General features: G+C 40.9%; 1 protein-coding gene across 4 annotated transcripts in view; it reads right to left on the reverse strand.

The window, feature by feature from the left end:
- BEND7 (BEN domain containing 7) overlaps positions 1-17,251 on the reverse strand; it is a 48,292-nt gene that overhangs the window by 26,290 nt on the left and 4,751 nt on the right. For all 4 annotated transcript variants that reach the window (XM_031588159.2, XM_090134914.1, XM_090134903.1 and 1 more), the window contains exons 3-4: positions 7,306-7,605; positions 1,623-1,745 (exon numbers count right to left, since the gene is read on the reverse strand). In XM_031588159.2, the coding sequence (XP_031444019.1) occupies positions 1,623-1,745; positions 7,306-7,605 (423 nt within the window). The remainder of the gene's footprint in view (positions 1-1,622; positions 1,746-7,305; positions 7,606-17,251) is intronic.

Here is a 17,251-nt window from a genome sequence, read left to right on the forward strand (position 1 = left end):
CAAACAGTCCTCATCTACAAAAGCTAAGGAAAAAAAACACCTTATTACACTGTTTATTACATGATTTCTGGGGCACTTCATTCCCGATAAGAACTTACAATGCTCTCATTTTTTGTTTAGCATTTGGACAGAAGGCCATCTGAATACCAAAAGAAGTTACTACACCTTCATATACATGTTTACATTGGTGGGCTTTTTTTCTATTAGCAACAAAAAAGACCAAACATTTTCTTTTCTCTACAAAACTATTTTTCCATACATATCAGGAAACACGAAGCACATTCTGGCCTTTGCATTAAGAGATTCACAAACTGTTTACATGGTAGATATCTAATAAATTAGAACTGTTCTTGCTATTGAGGAACCAGCTCTTCAGACGTAAACTCCAGTCTGTACCTTTCACTCAAGTCATTTTTAATCAGGCACATAATGCAATCAGTTTAACTGTGCAAAGAATTCCCTGTCCCAGCCAGTTCTTTAAAACTGGGCCTTCGTGTCCTTTTTTTGTAAATGGATGACTTTTTGAAAAGCATTTCCAGTCCAATACAGATTACAAAATCTGTCTGATCCTTCTCTTGGCTCACTATGATAAGCCCTTCACTCCACCCATATTTGTGTAATTACTCCACACTCCCTCTTCTTACAGAGCTGGTACTGTACAGCTACCGTAAGAGAAAAATCTCCATAGTTCCATCCCCAATCATTCACAACAGATGGGGAACTCAACTGACAAAACCACCAATCTAATACTCCTCATTAATATCTATGCTAATTTTTATGAAGCACAGAGGCTGCAGCTTCACTGCAGCCTACAGTGAACCATTTAATTCCCAGCTGCCCATTATCTTAGAATCATAGAACCACCCAGGTTGGAAAAGATCATCTAGTCCAACGTCCACCCACCACTAATATCTCCCCACAAAACCACGTCCCTTAGCACAACATCTAAACATTTCTTGAACATCTGGTTCTAATGCTTTTCTGGCACTGCACAGCTCCTAACCCAGCCCTCAGAGTGTTCCCCAAAAACAGATTTCTGCTAGCTCCATTGGAAGCTGAACATCAGCTCAACAGAGGAGCTGATAAGCCAGCCTAAAAAGCAGGAGAGCCCACAATGTACAGCAGCTAGCTCAGCTTAGGCTATCGTGAAGCTGGAACTTGAAAGATCTTTGAATGAAATGTTATACAATAACCTCAAGTTGCCTTCCAATTTTGTTTTAGTTTTGTTTTCCCTAATGTTAGTGAACTAGGTAGTGACAGGTAAAGAAACGTCCTCCAGTTCTGAACAAATACACACAAACTGGGGGTAGTTCTGGCACCTAAGCCTACCAGGCCTACCATTCAGCTCCCATTACTACAGCATCTAGCCACATTAGTTTTCTAAAATTTAACCACAAAAGATTCTTAAAACTTAATGTCCCTTGTTACAGGTAAGGATCTGGCCCTGAGAAATGAAAATCACATTTCCATAGAGCCTGCACAAATTTCACTTTGAACAACGTGTCATTAAAGCAGGAAACAAGCCAGGTTCTGCTGAACCTCTAGGCAGATTTCTTTCTACCAGACCATTTCTCCAACAAGGAGATGCTAGTCATGGACACACATGGGACTGGTCATTGTACCTGACTGAATCTGGATCAGTTTCCTCATGGTCTTGAGCTCCTGAAGAATAGCCTGTAGAGTTGACTGGCAATTACATGTACAGCAGTTTGGTCCAATTGATGAATTCACCATTGGAATTTCTCCTGAAAGAGAAAGGAAAGAAATAGGGGAGAGACTATGTAATCCACAAATAAAAAAAAATGACCCACAAGCATTTGAAACTTTTATCAATACACTTGATCATGAAATTAGATCCAAAACAAAAAAGCAAATAATTTCCTATGTGCTCCTTTAAGAGGAAAAGGCTGCTAGGCTTTATCCAATTGCTAGTATGTGCAATTATATACAGTAGGGGATGGCTCAGAGCCTGAATACAATGCACTCTTCACAGCAGGGCTCTCTATTGTCAGGCTAGTTCATCCTGAATAACAATAGCACCAAACCTCATTATAAACATACTCACTTTATCACACACAAAAAAGCCCATCTCTCAGAGCAGTCCTACAAAGAATGAAGACAGGCTGCGTAATAAAGGTTTATACTGCACATTCAATGGAGGCCTTAGAACTTTTAAACTGCTTGAATGTTACATGTGATTCGTTACCACATGAAGAATTGAGAATGAAAATAAAATCTTCTATTCAGAGAAAAATAAAAAGAAAAAAAATAAAAAAGCAGACTAGAAATGAACCACCAGCGAGGAAATCTTTCAGATTTGCTCCTCTGTCACCAATATGGAATTGTTTCTAATGGCATGTTTTCTAATACTGCAACCTACAAGATGGGTTTTCTGAAGTTTCTCTTTGATGATTCACATTGTATTTGAAGAGATCCTCCTTTTGTAGTATCCATTACTACTGTTTAACTGAATTTACACAATTCCACCTCTTTGCAATGATATCGTTATTGCCTTGGCTTCCAGATGTTTTGCATGGCAGGTCCTCAATCAGGATAGGCTGCAACAGCTCCAAGTTCCCAAGCTTTACCTGAACAGTTGTATCCTGTGCTTTAGTTTAAAATAACAGTATCCCTGGCTTTAATATTGCAATAAACAAACAAACAAATCCAAAATGCAACAAAACTCCTAGCAATATCTGCTTGAAACTGAGGCCAGATGAACTGTACCTCCCTTCATTTCAGAATGTGCTTAGCATCATTTAAATTGATGGCTATTTCACTGCTCGTCAAAGCATGCAAGAGGAGGGATGATCACTTTATGAAGATATACATGAATGGATGGAACAAAAATCATCTCACTTGTTGTCACATGTGGTGGACTTCAGAGGGTATATTTCCCTTTTCTTTCTATATCCTGACAGTTATCAGGTGCCCTTTAATCATTTCTTGGCTAAAGTGAACACAAGCAACTCATTTTATCTTTGCTCATAAATCCTTCCAGTTTTCATTATTACTTTTGCTTTCCTCTGAAGCCAAACCAGTTATTAATACCTTTTTAGGTTTGGTTTGCATTCTTTTCATCAGAGCTCCACTGATGTCAGACCTGCACACATTCTTTGACTTCAATTTTCATTTGCAATGGCTAATGGCAACCCAGCCACAGCTGAACTGATCCAGCCCTTTCTTAGGTCTTTCAGTGTGCCCTATGCTCCTCAAAACTCCCTTTCCAGGTTCTTGTTCTATGTCTACTTCCATTCAGCCTGTTAGGCGTTATGCAAAATCTGTCACACCTGAGAAAAGTAGTGTTTTTTTCTCCCAGAAATGGGTTACTTGTGAAACTAAATCTGAAAGACTCCTACTAAAACAAAACTGGACTATTGACTCAGCAAAACCCTGCATTGTTTGAACTCATCCTTCCTTTGTATCCTATGTTTTCACACTGAAAGCTCCTTGGGGCACAGATTGGATTTTCTCTTTTGAGTGGCTCATAAAGTGTTTTTAGCCCACTGTAACATTTTTTTTCCCTCTGTACTTGTTAAGCTTTGCAGCAGGTAACTCAGAACCCTTGAATTTGGCTCCAACACCCTTCTACCTATTTGTTGATGTACACTTTTTAAAGTAGATGTAAAGGTCAAGACTACTTACAAATTTAATAGCATCAGCATAACTCTGTACTTTTCATTAAGACAAGCATGTATGGCAGAAATGGAGCATGTGTTTCCCAGAAGTGTGGAGTCCCAGAAAATTAGGAAAGTTTATTAATTAGAGAAATGCATAGAAAATCCTACTCATTCCTTCCTCCAGGCTACACCTTTCTCACTTCTCTGTTTTAGATTAATATGTTCCTTAGGATAAGACTTATGTCTTCATCAGAATCAAGCATCCTAGTCAAACTATGACCCAGATACTAGCAAATAGTATCTGGGAGACTACAGTGGGAGACAGGGCTACTGGCTTTTGTTTTCTTCTTAACAAAACCTCTACAGTGTGGTGAATTACTTGTAAAAATTGGACAAAGCAAATTCCACCACTAAATACCTGTACATCTTCCTTGTTGCAATATAATACAATCCTAACGAAAGCATGCAAGCACTGAGGCTCCCAATGGAAAACCAAAAGGTCTATTTTCCCACTGAGGCATGGGGGATTTACATTATAATCCCTATTAGCATTGATAGAAATTACCCATGTAAATCTACCATAGATACTGGAAATGGGAAAAGAGACCACCAATATTTCAAATCAAAGCAGGGTTCTACTGACTTTATACATATTCATGAGGGTTTTTTATTTTATTTCTACCCTCCCTCTTCTGATCAGCTACTGTTTTGTAAGAAACATCTCGTAGAGTGTTCTCAGTCATTGTTCCAAGCACTACCTTTATCATTTTTAGAGGACAAAAGCAACCCTTTTCAACTTGTTATAAATCAATTTTTAATTTCAAAAAGAGAACAGACTTTTTATTTTTATGAAGGAGTCTTTAAAGAGCCATCTCCTTCTCTTTTGGAAGCTAGCCAGCATGTGAATTTGATACTGGCTCGTATGATTGAGGGAAGACAGAAATACATCACAGAACTACACTGCTTCCCGTGTGAGCAGCAAGTAGCCCAGGACAGTGGTTCTTACAGCTGGATTTGCAGAGAGTAAATTCATTTAGTGTAATATTGCTATGCAAGTTTATATTTGAAAAGCATACAAGTGAAATCCATTGCAAACAGTCTTGGCATAACCAAAAAAAGAAATCCAGCTGCTGCATCACTGCCAGATTACCTACAGGACAGAAGAAGTGAAACTATTTCAGACAGACTCGAGTCTGGTGGCTGTAATTGGATAGGCATGCTTATCACTGTTTATAGCCCTAAGATGCTTCTGCTAAAATCAGCGGGTCACAGACATCGACCTGACATCCTGACTTGCAGAACTGCTGCCTTAAGTCCAGTTTGGAACAAATCACTTTGCTTTGCCTTTTCTTCCTTCTGTTGCAGCAATACCAAGTCTCTTCTCAATCCTCCTTCCCTCTTTTTCGTCTGTTCTTTGCCAATATCTTTTTCACAACTGCCTTCTATGCCAGCATTTATTGAACATTAATTCCAGCCTTTTCCTGAACCACCTTCATCATGCAAGTAAATAGCTATACTAGATGACCTGAGGTGCCCATTGCATTCAATTTGAGTAATTCAGGCAGCCTACAGTGAATATCTGCCAAACCCTAGCTTCCCATCCAATATCTATCCAATGGATAGAAATGGTTTCTTTACTCATATCACCAGCTATAGAGGCCTGGATATCTCCCCAGTCATCACCTAAGCCTGACAAGCCTAGGTTATAATCCTGTGCTCTGAACAGTGCACTTCTGCCCCCAAAAAACTATGCTAGATGAGGAACACTTACAGAGATCACTTGCAGCCCATGTCATTAGTCTCCTTTGACAGACTGGGCACCAGAACCAAGCAGAGAGACTGCCCAGCAGGATCCAGAACACCCAGCTGCAGGCAGAACCTGTGATCTGCCCTCAAAGAACTGGGCAAGCCACCTCTCAGAGGTGGCCAGGGGAGAGGGCCCACACCCAGCTTTATGTAATAGCCTAAAGATTACATTCCTTTCTGCAGTAGAAGAGCTGCAAAGGGAGGGGTGAAAGGTGTCTCCACCCAGGCTCCTTCCATGCACTCCCGGAACAGATGGGAGATTTGGGCATCCATTCTGCAGGGACAGTGAGACCACTCAAGCCAAACTGACTTTCACAGAGATTATTGTTGATGCTGTGGGATGTCAGTCAGCCAAAAATCTCTTCTCCTCATACAGAAAATATAGAATACTAAAGAGTTGACATTTTCTTGCAGATGGGGCCAAATCCCGTCAACATGGTTTAGTTCACATGCTGAATCAGGCCCCTGAGGGGGAAATAGGTGCTGCTCCACCTACTTTCTGGATCCAGGAATCAGGAACCTAAGCTGTGCAGGCTCAGACACTTCTATGCGTGCTAAGAACTGTCCCTGCAGGTGCCCAGGAACTCTCAGGCCAAAGAGGGAGCCAGGCCCTTCCACACTTAAAATCCCACCACAGTATACATAGATTGGATTTTGCATTCAAGTCTAAAACAAGCATTACGTCTCTTTGCCCTACATCTGGCTCTAAGTTACACTGTATCTTTAAATAGTGGCTGTCTTTTTTTTTTTTTTCCCCTTTTTTAAAAAAATAAGTGTTACAAAGCAAACAAACCTAGCAGGACTTACTGCAACCTTTCTCCACACCACCTGGTACAGCTGAGTGAATCACTGTCTATACAGAGAAACACTCAGTCCTGTGAAACTTAAGTCTGTGTATCTTTCAGTGCAGGGATGACACTTCCTATAGGGCAGTACTGAGAATAACAATAGAATTTTTTTTTTTTTTTGTATGATACAAGTAATGAGAGCACGTTTGCCTTTAGATAAGGACACACAACTATTCAGGAAGTCTGAGTATCTTCAGAGTCAACTAGAAACTGCAATCTACAGAAAGTGCAATCTATTTTTTTTTTTTTTTTTGCCTACCAGATGACAGAACTAAGGTGCTCCTTTAATATGAAAACCTTTCTAAGTGCAAGGCTGAATATCTGGAGGAAAAAACCTTAATTTGGATTGTTAAAGAAGACCTTCAAGATTCTGGTAGTAAAACCTCAGTTCTGTGACTGATGACAGTAAGAGAAATGCATTCAAAGGACACACCTCCCCCAGTTACTTCAAGATAAGTATTGCTGCCAGAACAAAATAGACCACTGTCTTGTACATGCTATTCATAGGTAGGCTCCATCCCATCTTTTCTCCAGTGGTGCTATGAGAATAAGACCCTATGGTTACACTGGGATTTTGTACCTTCAGTTCAGCAAAGAGTTGTAAGCCTGATTCCATCAGCTTATGACAGTCACTAGAATCCTGCTCTACAAGAAGTGCCACAGCAATGCTACATTACTCATTGCAAAGAGGAGTGGTAGAATTTGACATTTAATTAGGTATGAATATAATAACAATGGCCAAAGCTGTTTTAAGAAGTACTGTAAAGAAATTAAGCCTATATAACAGAATTGAGTAATTCTGTGCTATCACCAGGAATCCGTTTTAAAACCTAGGACAGATGGTAGCAGAAAGCACTATGCCCACTTTCACACCTTTTCAAAGTGATAACTATGTGCTCATTTTGTTGACTCCGAACTATAACTGATTTCAGTGCAGCAGTATAATAAATCATCAGAACAAAGGCAGAAACTTAGTGCAGCACAAGGAAAAGAGAAAAAGCAGTATTCTTAGTATGTAGTTTAGATCATACCATTGGATGCCATGGTTCGTGTCTGATTTTGGAACGTTTTGGATCGAGTTCCATATTGCCCTGAAAAATGGTTATCTTGGGGTGATAATTCATTCCATGCGTCGCTCTCACAAGGATGAAGGCTCTCCTCAGACTCTGCAGGGGGATCCAGGCGTTGGGCCCAGCATAAGTCTAAATCCTGGGGCTCCTCCTTCAGTTTTTCTCCTTCTTTGCCAACTCGCTGATAGATTCTTCCAGTGCTGTCATTCAGTAATCTTCTCATCCCTGTAATTTGTTTTTTAATTTCCCGGCTTTCATCTCCTAATGAAAACAGAGCCACAGTTATCACTGTAAATTAGCAAAAACGGTAATGGGTTGAGATTAGTGATTTTAGATGCCAGTACGTTTGTAGCTGCTGGAGTACAAAACTAAATAAATAAAAAAGAGAAAGACACGGTTGAACAGCAGTGGGTACGTCCTGGGCTATGCTTTAACATAGCAATGGTTGAGATCTTGCATGGTTAAAAGACCTGCTGAACTTGGCTTTCTTCATGCCATTTCTAAAGCTTTGATGAGCAAGATTATTTTTCTGCAGAAGGAAATAATAATAGCTAGAGCAGTTTCAAACACTCTATCCTTTTAAGAGACTGATCCTATTCAGGCATTGACATCACTGAATATTTTCTGAGTACAGCCTAAGGAATCAGACCTTTATGTATCAGTTTGCTATATGCTTAAGGATAGATCCTACAAAGAAAAAAACACAAAGTAATCACAACACACATACACAGAGTGTAGCACTGCATCTATTGATCTTAATAAACAGGATCAGTTCCTTACTTCACAGAATTTAATATTACCGGATTATACAGGAATAAATTAAAAAGCAGCTAATACATGTATAACTGTATACAGCCTAACTGCTGAATGTCTTCAAAATGTAGATTATGGGCACAAAATGAAAATATATACAAGAAAAATGTGTCTGTTTCAAATAAATCCAGGACATTTAAATAATAACAATTACATACTTTAATACTCCTGGCTCCATTTAAGTATTAGTTTTATGTAGGAAACTGCTGATCACACAATGAATATACATGCTTTGAGTAGATAGTAGCTATTTTGCTCATAAAAGCATACATTACATTTCACTAGTAATAAGGAAGTGTTCATAACCACTGCTGAAATAGGAAGCTTCTCTTTTTTAATGGTAATAGAAAAATCAAACATCTTAAGCAAACGGAATAACAAAGATCAAGAAATGGATGGATTGACTCTTCCTACACAATATACTTTGTACAGTAACACTTGGTGTCCCCGAACCAATTTACATTCCCACTTCCCCAAATAAACTTATGTTTTGGAAAAAGAGAAAATAAAATTTCGGAGAAATAAAAACAAAACTCTCCAAAACCCAAAACGCAACGTGCACTGGCTCCAGTACAATAACAAGATACATGAAAGTGTGCTAATGCCAGGCATGTCAACTATTCCATGCTTGCCTAAACTCAGGCACACGCTTAGACAGCTGGCTAAGCTGGTTAGGGGTTAAAAAAGCAGCAGCACACTTTGGCCAAGCTCAGCATGTCCAGGGACACGTAGCACCCAGAGAGGGAGCTGCTGACAGGGCCTCTAAGTGAGCCGTATGGTCAGAGCATGCCTGTGCTGAATCAGTGGAGCTCCCACTTGACCTGACACCCTCGTTCCGCTTGGTGCAGAGCCAGCTGGCTCTAACCCACACCAACCACAGCAGGAAAAGTGGGTGGTTTTCAGGAAAGCTTCTGGTCTGAACTTAACAAATAACTGTCAGCCCCATGCAGAGGTACTAGAATGCTGCCTTCGCTCCAGCTGAAGCACTGAGAAAAAGCCATCTGCAGGGAAGTTCCACATTATGTATATTTTGCTATTTTGTCTGCAGATTTATGTGTGTGTATGATTTAATTAACAAATGACACTCGTTGGACTCACGCCAGCCAGGGGTTCACTGTTTCACTTCCCAGCCTCAATGGGAAATGAGAGGCCTCGGAGCACCATGGGACCACAGTTACTGTTCTCTCTTGGCTCTGAGCTGAGGGCTGCCTTTCCCAGTCACCCCTGAGCTCCAAACGCTCCCGTAAAATCCCTTACCATCACCCCTTCAGCAGCACGTGGTGCTCTCAGAGGTTTAAGTTAGCAATTCCCTTTGGTCTTCAATGGCAACATGTAGGTAGTATCAAAAAAACTTCCCGTTTCCTTCTACTGGGATTAGTGACTGTATGCACCATTGCTGGTCAGGTGACTCCTTGTCTGAAAGATTAAATTTCCCTTACCCGATTACATAAAATATTAATTGAGCCTATTCTGCCTTGATTCAGGTCACATGTTTCTTTTTATAGAGGTCTTCCTCTATAATGACACGAGCACACTTGTCTTCAAACAGAAAAAGCCCTGCATACATATCACAACAAACAACTTGCTGGAAGCTCAGGTTAAATATATCTTTGCATTTAGGTAGATCTCTAGATCCCTACTTAAAACAGGGAGACTTCTCATTTATGAACTGCTTTTTCTCCTCCCCAAAAAGTCTTCTCATTGGAAGGAAGGTCCTTGAAATGATACCAAAGATTAAGCAAAGCCTGTAGCACTCAAGTTTACAACAATCTGTTCACCCATGCCACTTGGTTATGACTTCTACATCTTTTTGTGGTTTTTATTTTGTAACTGCCCAGCTACTGCAGCAGCCTTCCCAACACCATCTGCCTCAATGCACACACTGTCATTGAAACAGATTTAACTTCTCCCTCTCCTATTACCAATGCAACACCCATTACCAATACAAGGGGGACGAAAGGATTGAGTGCAGCCCTGCTGAAAAGGACTTGGGGCTACTTGTGGATAGGAAGCTGAACATGAACCAGCAATGTGCTCTCACAGCCCAGAAAGCCAACTGTATCCTGGGCTGCATCAAAAGATGCGCGGCCAGCAGGGCGAGGGAGGTGATCCTGCCCCTCTGCTCTGTGCTGGTGAGGCCTCACCTGGAGTTCTGCATCCAGATGGGGAGTCCTCAGTACAGGGGAGATGTGGACCTGCTGGAGTGCATCCAGGAGAGTGAAAAATGATCCACTGAATGGAACACCTCTCCTGTGAGGACAGGCTGAGAGAGCTGGGGCTGTTCAGCCTGGAGAAGAGAAGGCTGTGAGGTGACCTGAGAGCAGCCTTTCAGTATCTAAAGGGGAACTACAGGAAAGAAGGAGACAGACTCTTTATCAGGGTCTGTGGTGACAGAACAAGTGGAAATGGCTTCAAGCTCAAAGAGGGGAGATTCAGGTTGGATAAAGTTAAAAATCTTTTACACTGAGGGTGGTGAGGCACTGGAACAGGTTGCCCAGAGATGTGGTTGATGCCCTGTCCCTGGAGACTTCCAAGACCAAGCTGGATCAGACCCTGGGCAACCTGATTCTATGATTCTATCTCATCTGGCTGCTAGCTTGAGCCCAATTACAGCATTCTGCTACCAGCAATTCCACTGCTAATCATCTTCACAGATAATAACATAAGTTTAAAAAATAAAAAAAAGGAACATCAGGTGCTAAGAAAAAAAACAAAGCTTAAACTACTACATCCTAGGGAAGAGGTTTTAAACTAAAAGCGGAGAGATTTAGATTAGATATTAGGAGAAAATTCTTTACTGGAGGCACTGGCGCAGCTGCCCAGGGAAGCTGTGGTTGCCCCGTCCCTGGAGATGCTCAAGGCCAGGTTGGATTGGCCATGGACAGCCTGAGCTGGTGAGGGGCAGCCAGCCCACAGCGCGGGTTGGAACTGTGTGGGGTTTAAGGTCCCTTCCAACCCAAGCTACTCTATCACTCTAAAAGCCTTTCCAAATGCTGATCAGGATACCAAAGCACTGAAAAAAACAGATTTGTATCACCTATCTGCGAAAGCCTCCCGAGAGAACAGCAAGGACTGGGAGGAACAGTGTTTGGAGTATGCAGCCCATATGCCAAAATTCAATTTCTCTTCCCTCTTTGGGACTTTTCCATCATGCTGGTGTGTATTCCAGCCTTTTTCTGGAAGCCACATGGGGACACACTGAGGATTCCTCAGCACTCCTGGGGAGGTGGAAATGCCTCCTCCCAGCAGACTGAAGGCCAAGGTTTTGCTATTGAGATTGTCCATAATAATCCCTTTGGTTTTATTTCAAAGCAATGAGTTCATTTGCAAAGTACTGCTCAAAATAGATAAGCATGGCAAATTACAGCCCTGTTTAGGAACTTACACATGAACATAATATTAGGAACAGAAATGTATTAGTAAGTTTTTAAAGAAATTGCTATTATAGTCATTTCTATGATGGCCCCCTAAATACAAACTTTTCTTTTCAGATGGCCTGATTGTGATTTTATAAAACAACAAAAGACAAAAATTCATAAATTCCAAATCAATTATTCATAAAAAGTAATCTTCCCCTAAATTAAATTCAATCACTTTCCTTACTGAAAGTACGTGCAATGCTAAAGCTTACTGCTTTGAAAGCTGCAGATTTCAAAAGCACAAATCTGAAACAAGTGTCCTAGTAATGACTGACATCTGTTAACAGAACTGTTAACAACCTTAGTTAATAAAGTAACGTTGATAATTCATTAATTCAGTTCTTGCTCCTATATTTCTGAACATTTTTCACTATTATGCATATTAAACTTAATATACAAATATGGCTAAGTGCCTACAAACAGATTACAGTTTTCCAAATAACTTGCCAAATACTATCAAAGTGCAACTTACAGTGACAAAACGGCATGCAAGCACACCCATATGTTAAAACATTAATTATATTCCAGCAAAAAACAGTGATAACCAAATATGTAATTAACACACATCTTTTGAACTGGATGTATGAATGAGTGGAGTGAAGGTTGGCTGATAGGCTGTATAACATCTTTTTTCCCTCAGACATAAACAAACAACAAACACTCTCTTGGCCCAAGGATTTCAATATTTTGAAATTCATATCTTTTTTTTTTTATCACTTATGATAAATGTTTTGGGAAATATTCATGACTGTTTGACTTTATAAAAAGTCAGATTTTATCCTATGTTCTGGCAAACACAACTCCTAAGGAAAACTTCCTTCCTTGGCTACGTATCAGGCTGCCCACGGAAGGAACGTTGTAGCTCAGAGATTGCCACCCTTGTGTCAAACTGTGAACGAATCCAGAAATCACTGAGGGTAAGAAAAGCAGCAAGAGGCTGCTAGACAAACACATGTGAGCTGCCAGTATGTGCCTGGTTTGTAATGAAACAGGGCTTCAGAGGTGAGGGAAAAGAACAAGGCGGTGCATATGGAAGTTTCAAGAGCTCAGAACTAATTGCAACAGAGCATGCAGGTTATATAATCAAACATATTAAATGCCAGTTCGTTAGGCACCGCTTGAATGCCGCTCTGCCTGGAGCAGGGCCAGCAAAATTCAGCTGCCCGTGTTTGAAGAACTTGTGAGGGCTAATTCAGAGCTCTGCAGGGAATGGGGGAGGCACACGCCTTTGGTGCACAGCCTGCACTGACCAAAGCACCGCTGTGAGTATCACATGGTATTCAAAAGGCTCCTTAGAGAACAACACTTAGCCTAGGAGAAAGTTAGGCAGCCCTTCTCAGCAAAACTACATCCGTATCAAATTCCAGCTTTCAAACACAGCTCTTTTTGCCACTATTATCTTGCTCCTGGAACTGAAAATGGTGATGTTCAGCAAAGAGAAAACAGAGGAGCCACGTGCATGCTTCCTTATCAGATCAAAGGTTTCCTAAATCAAATGAAAAGTTGTTGTGACTGCTCTGTGGATAACGTGAATTGGGCAACGGTGTAGCCAACCTGATTGGATAAGTGCACATTTCTCAAAGAAGCAATGTAAGTTGGCCTGTAAGAACCTACAGTGAAGCAGCACAGGCAACAACATGCTTTTCAAATTAAAAACTTAAAACCCAACTCAACAGGGAGAGCAACAGTCACAAGTGCTGTCAGGGGGACAGGCAAGGAACGTGAGTTATGAGATGGAGACTTTTACTATCCCTAGCAGACAGAGGGATATTAAATATCCCTGTCTGCTAGGGATATTTAAGAAATCCTAGTTAAGGCATCTTACCACTGCTCTAAAATGCCATCTAGAAGCATTTACTTCTCTTCGCAACATCACACAAAGCATCACACTATACTTCAAGTAAAGGGAAGCACCCTGAAATTAGATACCCTCACCTCCACTCCAAAGCTAAGCATGAAACACGTGGGTTTACTGGTACCTCCACCTGCTGAAAGGCCCAGGAGGTTAATAAACATCCCAAACATCAGCATATGCAAACTGATCCGCAGAATCAAAGCTGAGGGTCAGAGCTTGGTACCATTCAGAATTTTGGGGGTTATGCACCGCTGGAGGATGAATCAGAAGTGATCCAAGAAGCACCTCAACAAAATAACTCTTCTGAAGAGTTGTTTGGTCAAACGGTTTCAGCAACGCCCAGCAAGATTCAAAGCAGAAGTTGCAAACTCTATGCCAAGCTGTATCAGGTAGATCAGATCTCAGAAGCTACAAGTGAGCATTTATATACCACTGGGGTTGTATAATTAAAAATAATAATAACAGATGTGCACCAACTTCTTCTTGGAAATATCCTAGGTCAAGATCACACTTCAATCCCAAAGGGAAATGCTCTGTAAGGTTAGTTTATTTTCTATATGTTCTCAAATGATCTTTTGTGCAGTCTTAATTATAGAAGCAATTATTGCAATAATCATACGTGGGATATAATTCTATTAAAAGTACCAAGGAACTTCACAGTGTTAAGCCAACTTCTTCCTCTACGAATAAATTGCAAAGGATATTATTTCTGGGACAGAATAAATTCTTGGAATTAGTGAGTAACTTATGCATCATTTCCCTGCTCCAAGAACACATTCTTTATTTTATCATGACACAGTCAAGTTATTAATCTGCTGCCTTCCATTTCAACAATGTGAAATGCTGTAAAATGCACAGACACCTGCATTACAGCACATTTCAGTTTCACTTTATATCAGTCATAAACATCTCCGCTTTGGACATCTCTCCAAAACAAATGCTCCAAGCACACTGTGTGTAGCATTCAATTTTATGAAACTATAAAAGTTCTTCACTGTTAATTACACAGACAAATGTCTCATCACACATTTGGTTACCAGGATAATATAATTAGTTTTCTACATTAACCTTTCAAACATAGAGCCTGAATTTCAAGTTGAAAGCATTGTAAAAACATTCAGCCTGGAGGTATATTATATTTCTGCTTCTTTTTGTGTTGATAATAAAATATTATGACTGAAAAGAAAAAAAAAACACAACCAACAAACCAACAACAAAAACCCAATCCAATGTGGTATATATGCAAAAGATAATCACAGACAAGCCACCTTTAACCAGGGCTGTCCACAAAGCACGTCCCCTCATGGGTCAGTATCTTGGAGTCTGAGTTAGCAGCCTTGACAGAGTGTTGATGCTGATCATTGGTTAAAGCTGAAAACAGGTCTGTCTTAAATCTCCGTCATATTCAAGGTTTAAGCATCTCAACTTTGGGCTGCCTCCTCCTTTTCAGACCGAGCACTCTCCTGATTTCAGACAAATAAACCCTTCCTTCAAAACATAAAAGATGGCAGTCCTTGCCTACAAAACACAGTAGCAATATATCGATCCCAAATTTTGCAGAGGCTGTGCATCCTTTGTTTAGAAAGATGCAAATTCTCATTTATCATCTTATCAGAGCAAAGGATCAGAAAAGATATCAGCTCACCACATCTCCCACAAATTCAGCTTCTGCATCACACATGGAAGCTTAAACTTCATAAGCTAACCAGGCTCCATTTAAAAAGAGTTGGGCTTTACGCTCATGCAGCCAACAGAAGTTGCTTCCAGCACCACTCTGCTCTTGAGCCCAAGCTCCCTCTAATTCGTAGCCCCATTTACACAAAGCCGTATTTTCCATGTGTGTGCAAAAAAAAAAAGTACCATCTAGGTTCAATGCAGCTTTCCAGACAAACAGAATTCTTCAACTTACTAATCTGTATGGGAGTCAAAAGGAAAAGGCCAACCTCTTTTCAGCAGTCTGTGAGGACAGGATAAGGGGAAATGGCCATAAACTGCAGCAAAGGAAGTTCTGCACCAATATGTGAAGGAACTTCTACACAGTAAGGGCGATGGAGCACTGGAACAGGCTGCCCAGGGAGGTTGTGGAGCCTCTTTCCCTGGAGTTACTCAAGACTCATCTGTATGCCTACCTGTGCAGCTTGCCGTAGGGAGCCTGCTTTGCAGGGGGTTGAACTCAGTGATATCCAGAGCTCCCTTCCAATCCCTACGATTCTGTAATTCTGTGATTTACCTTAGAATCTCCCCTCTTCTCATGGGCACATCTCTTGAGCACGCAACTGAAACGCACACATTACATTCCAGAAAGCTTCACTGCTTCATTTGTAAAATGACATTAACATTTCCCCTCTTCTGCAGTGAATAGTTTCAGTGACATATTTTAACAGCCATTTACATACTAAAGGCTGCATCGTACTGAGGCCTTAACAGCTGTAGTCATCTCATGGATCAGTTAAAACACCTACATCAGAGAACAAACTTGACTCTAAAGCAACAGCAAAGCACTAGTGTGGATACACTTCCAGGTTGATTTTTGGCATAAATCTTCAAAATTAAGTGAAGCAGGGATTATAACTTGACACTTGCTTTTATTTACTCTCAGGAAGAGTGGTAAGGTACTGCAACAGGCTGCCCAGGAAGGTGGTGGAGTCGCAATCCCTGGAGGTATTCAAGGAAAGGGCAGATGTGGCACTGAGGGACATGGTTTAGTGGGTATGGTGGGGATGGGCCAATGGTTGGACTGGATGACCTTAGTGGTCTTTCCAATCTTAGTGGCCATTAGGCAGCACAGCAAGCTTGGGAATGCATCATTCTCCCATCATCCCTGGAGCAGAATGAAAAATTATCCCATTCAACACAAAACTTTTGGAAGAAAAACTGAAATGCCACATCCAGCCACCTCAGATCTCCTCTGAAAGGTGGGAGGTCAGAATTGAAGCACTTTCAGCTGAGTTCAGTTCCTGCCACTGTTTTGCCTGCATTTCAGATCACTGCCTTTGTCATTAAGAATCCAGATAGAAGTGGACATCAACGTAAGCTACTGAGGACAAAGCAGAGAAGGCTACATGAGCTCTCAGTTCACAAATCCTGCACTGCTATAAGTTGTACAGTTGTGTCAAATCAATGGAAGGTGGAAACTCTGGACATCTCTAGAAAATAAGTACCTTCTTTTCATAGCAGCCAGAAGTAGGCTTCAGAACTGCAATTCTGGGCTTCAACCAAACAAGAAGACCGTCCTCAGAAGATAAACAAAGCCTCAGGAAAGGATGCAACTAAACCAAATCACCTGGTCTGACTTGTCAGCACCAATGTCAGCACCAACTCCTGTACATTCTTAGAAGTCTGCTGGCTTTAACATCTAGATGCCTAACTCCTGCCAAGCTTCTTCATAGCTTAGGGTTGAAGAAAAAGCATAAGACCACACCAAAAACACTTACACAACACAGAATCCAAACAAAGTTTAGTGGCCATCTTCACACTTCTCCCTGGAAATGAGTGTAGGGAGGTAATATTTGCTCAAAATTCAAATGGTGAGAAGCTAAGAAGGAAATTTAACACTGCTCTCATCCTTGAGTAAATATTCTAACCATCACAAGATTCCACACTGTCCAGGATGTCCCTCTTTTCTTTGTTTGCTGCTGACTTCTAGAAGGGCATATGGCACAATGAATTAAGGAGACAAAGGCATTCTAGCCACAGCTCGACTTAAGGTGCTGCTTCACATGCTCAGGACCAGTGCTTCTCACTGACTCTAGGGGGCAACACATACAGACTGCAGAAATCTCAAATCACCCTACAAAAATGTTTAGGCTTGCATCGCAGC

Source organism: Phasianus colchicus, chromosome 1 (assembly GCF_987193195.1).
Source record: "Phasianus colchicus chromosome 1, bPhaCol1.hap1.1, whole genome shotgun sequence".
Classification (NCBI taxonomy): domain Eukaryota; kingdom Metazoa; phylum Chordata; class Aves; order Galliformes; family Phasianidae; genus Phasianus; species Phasianus colchicus.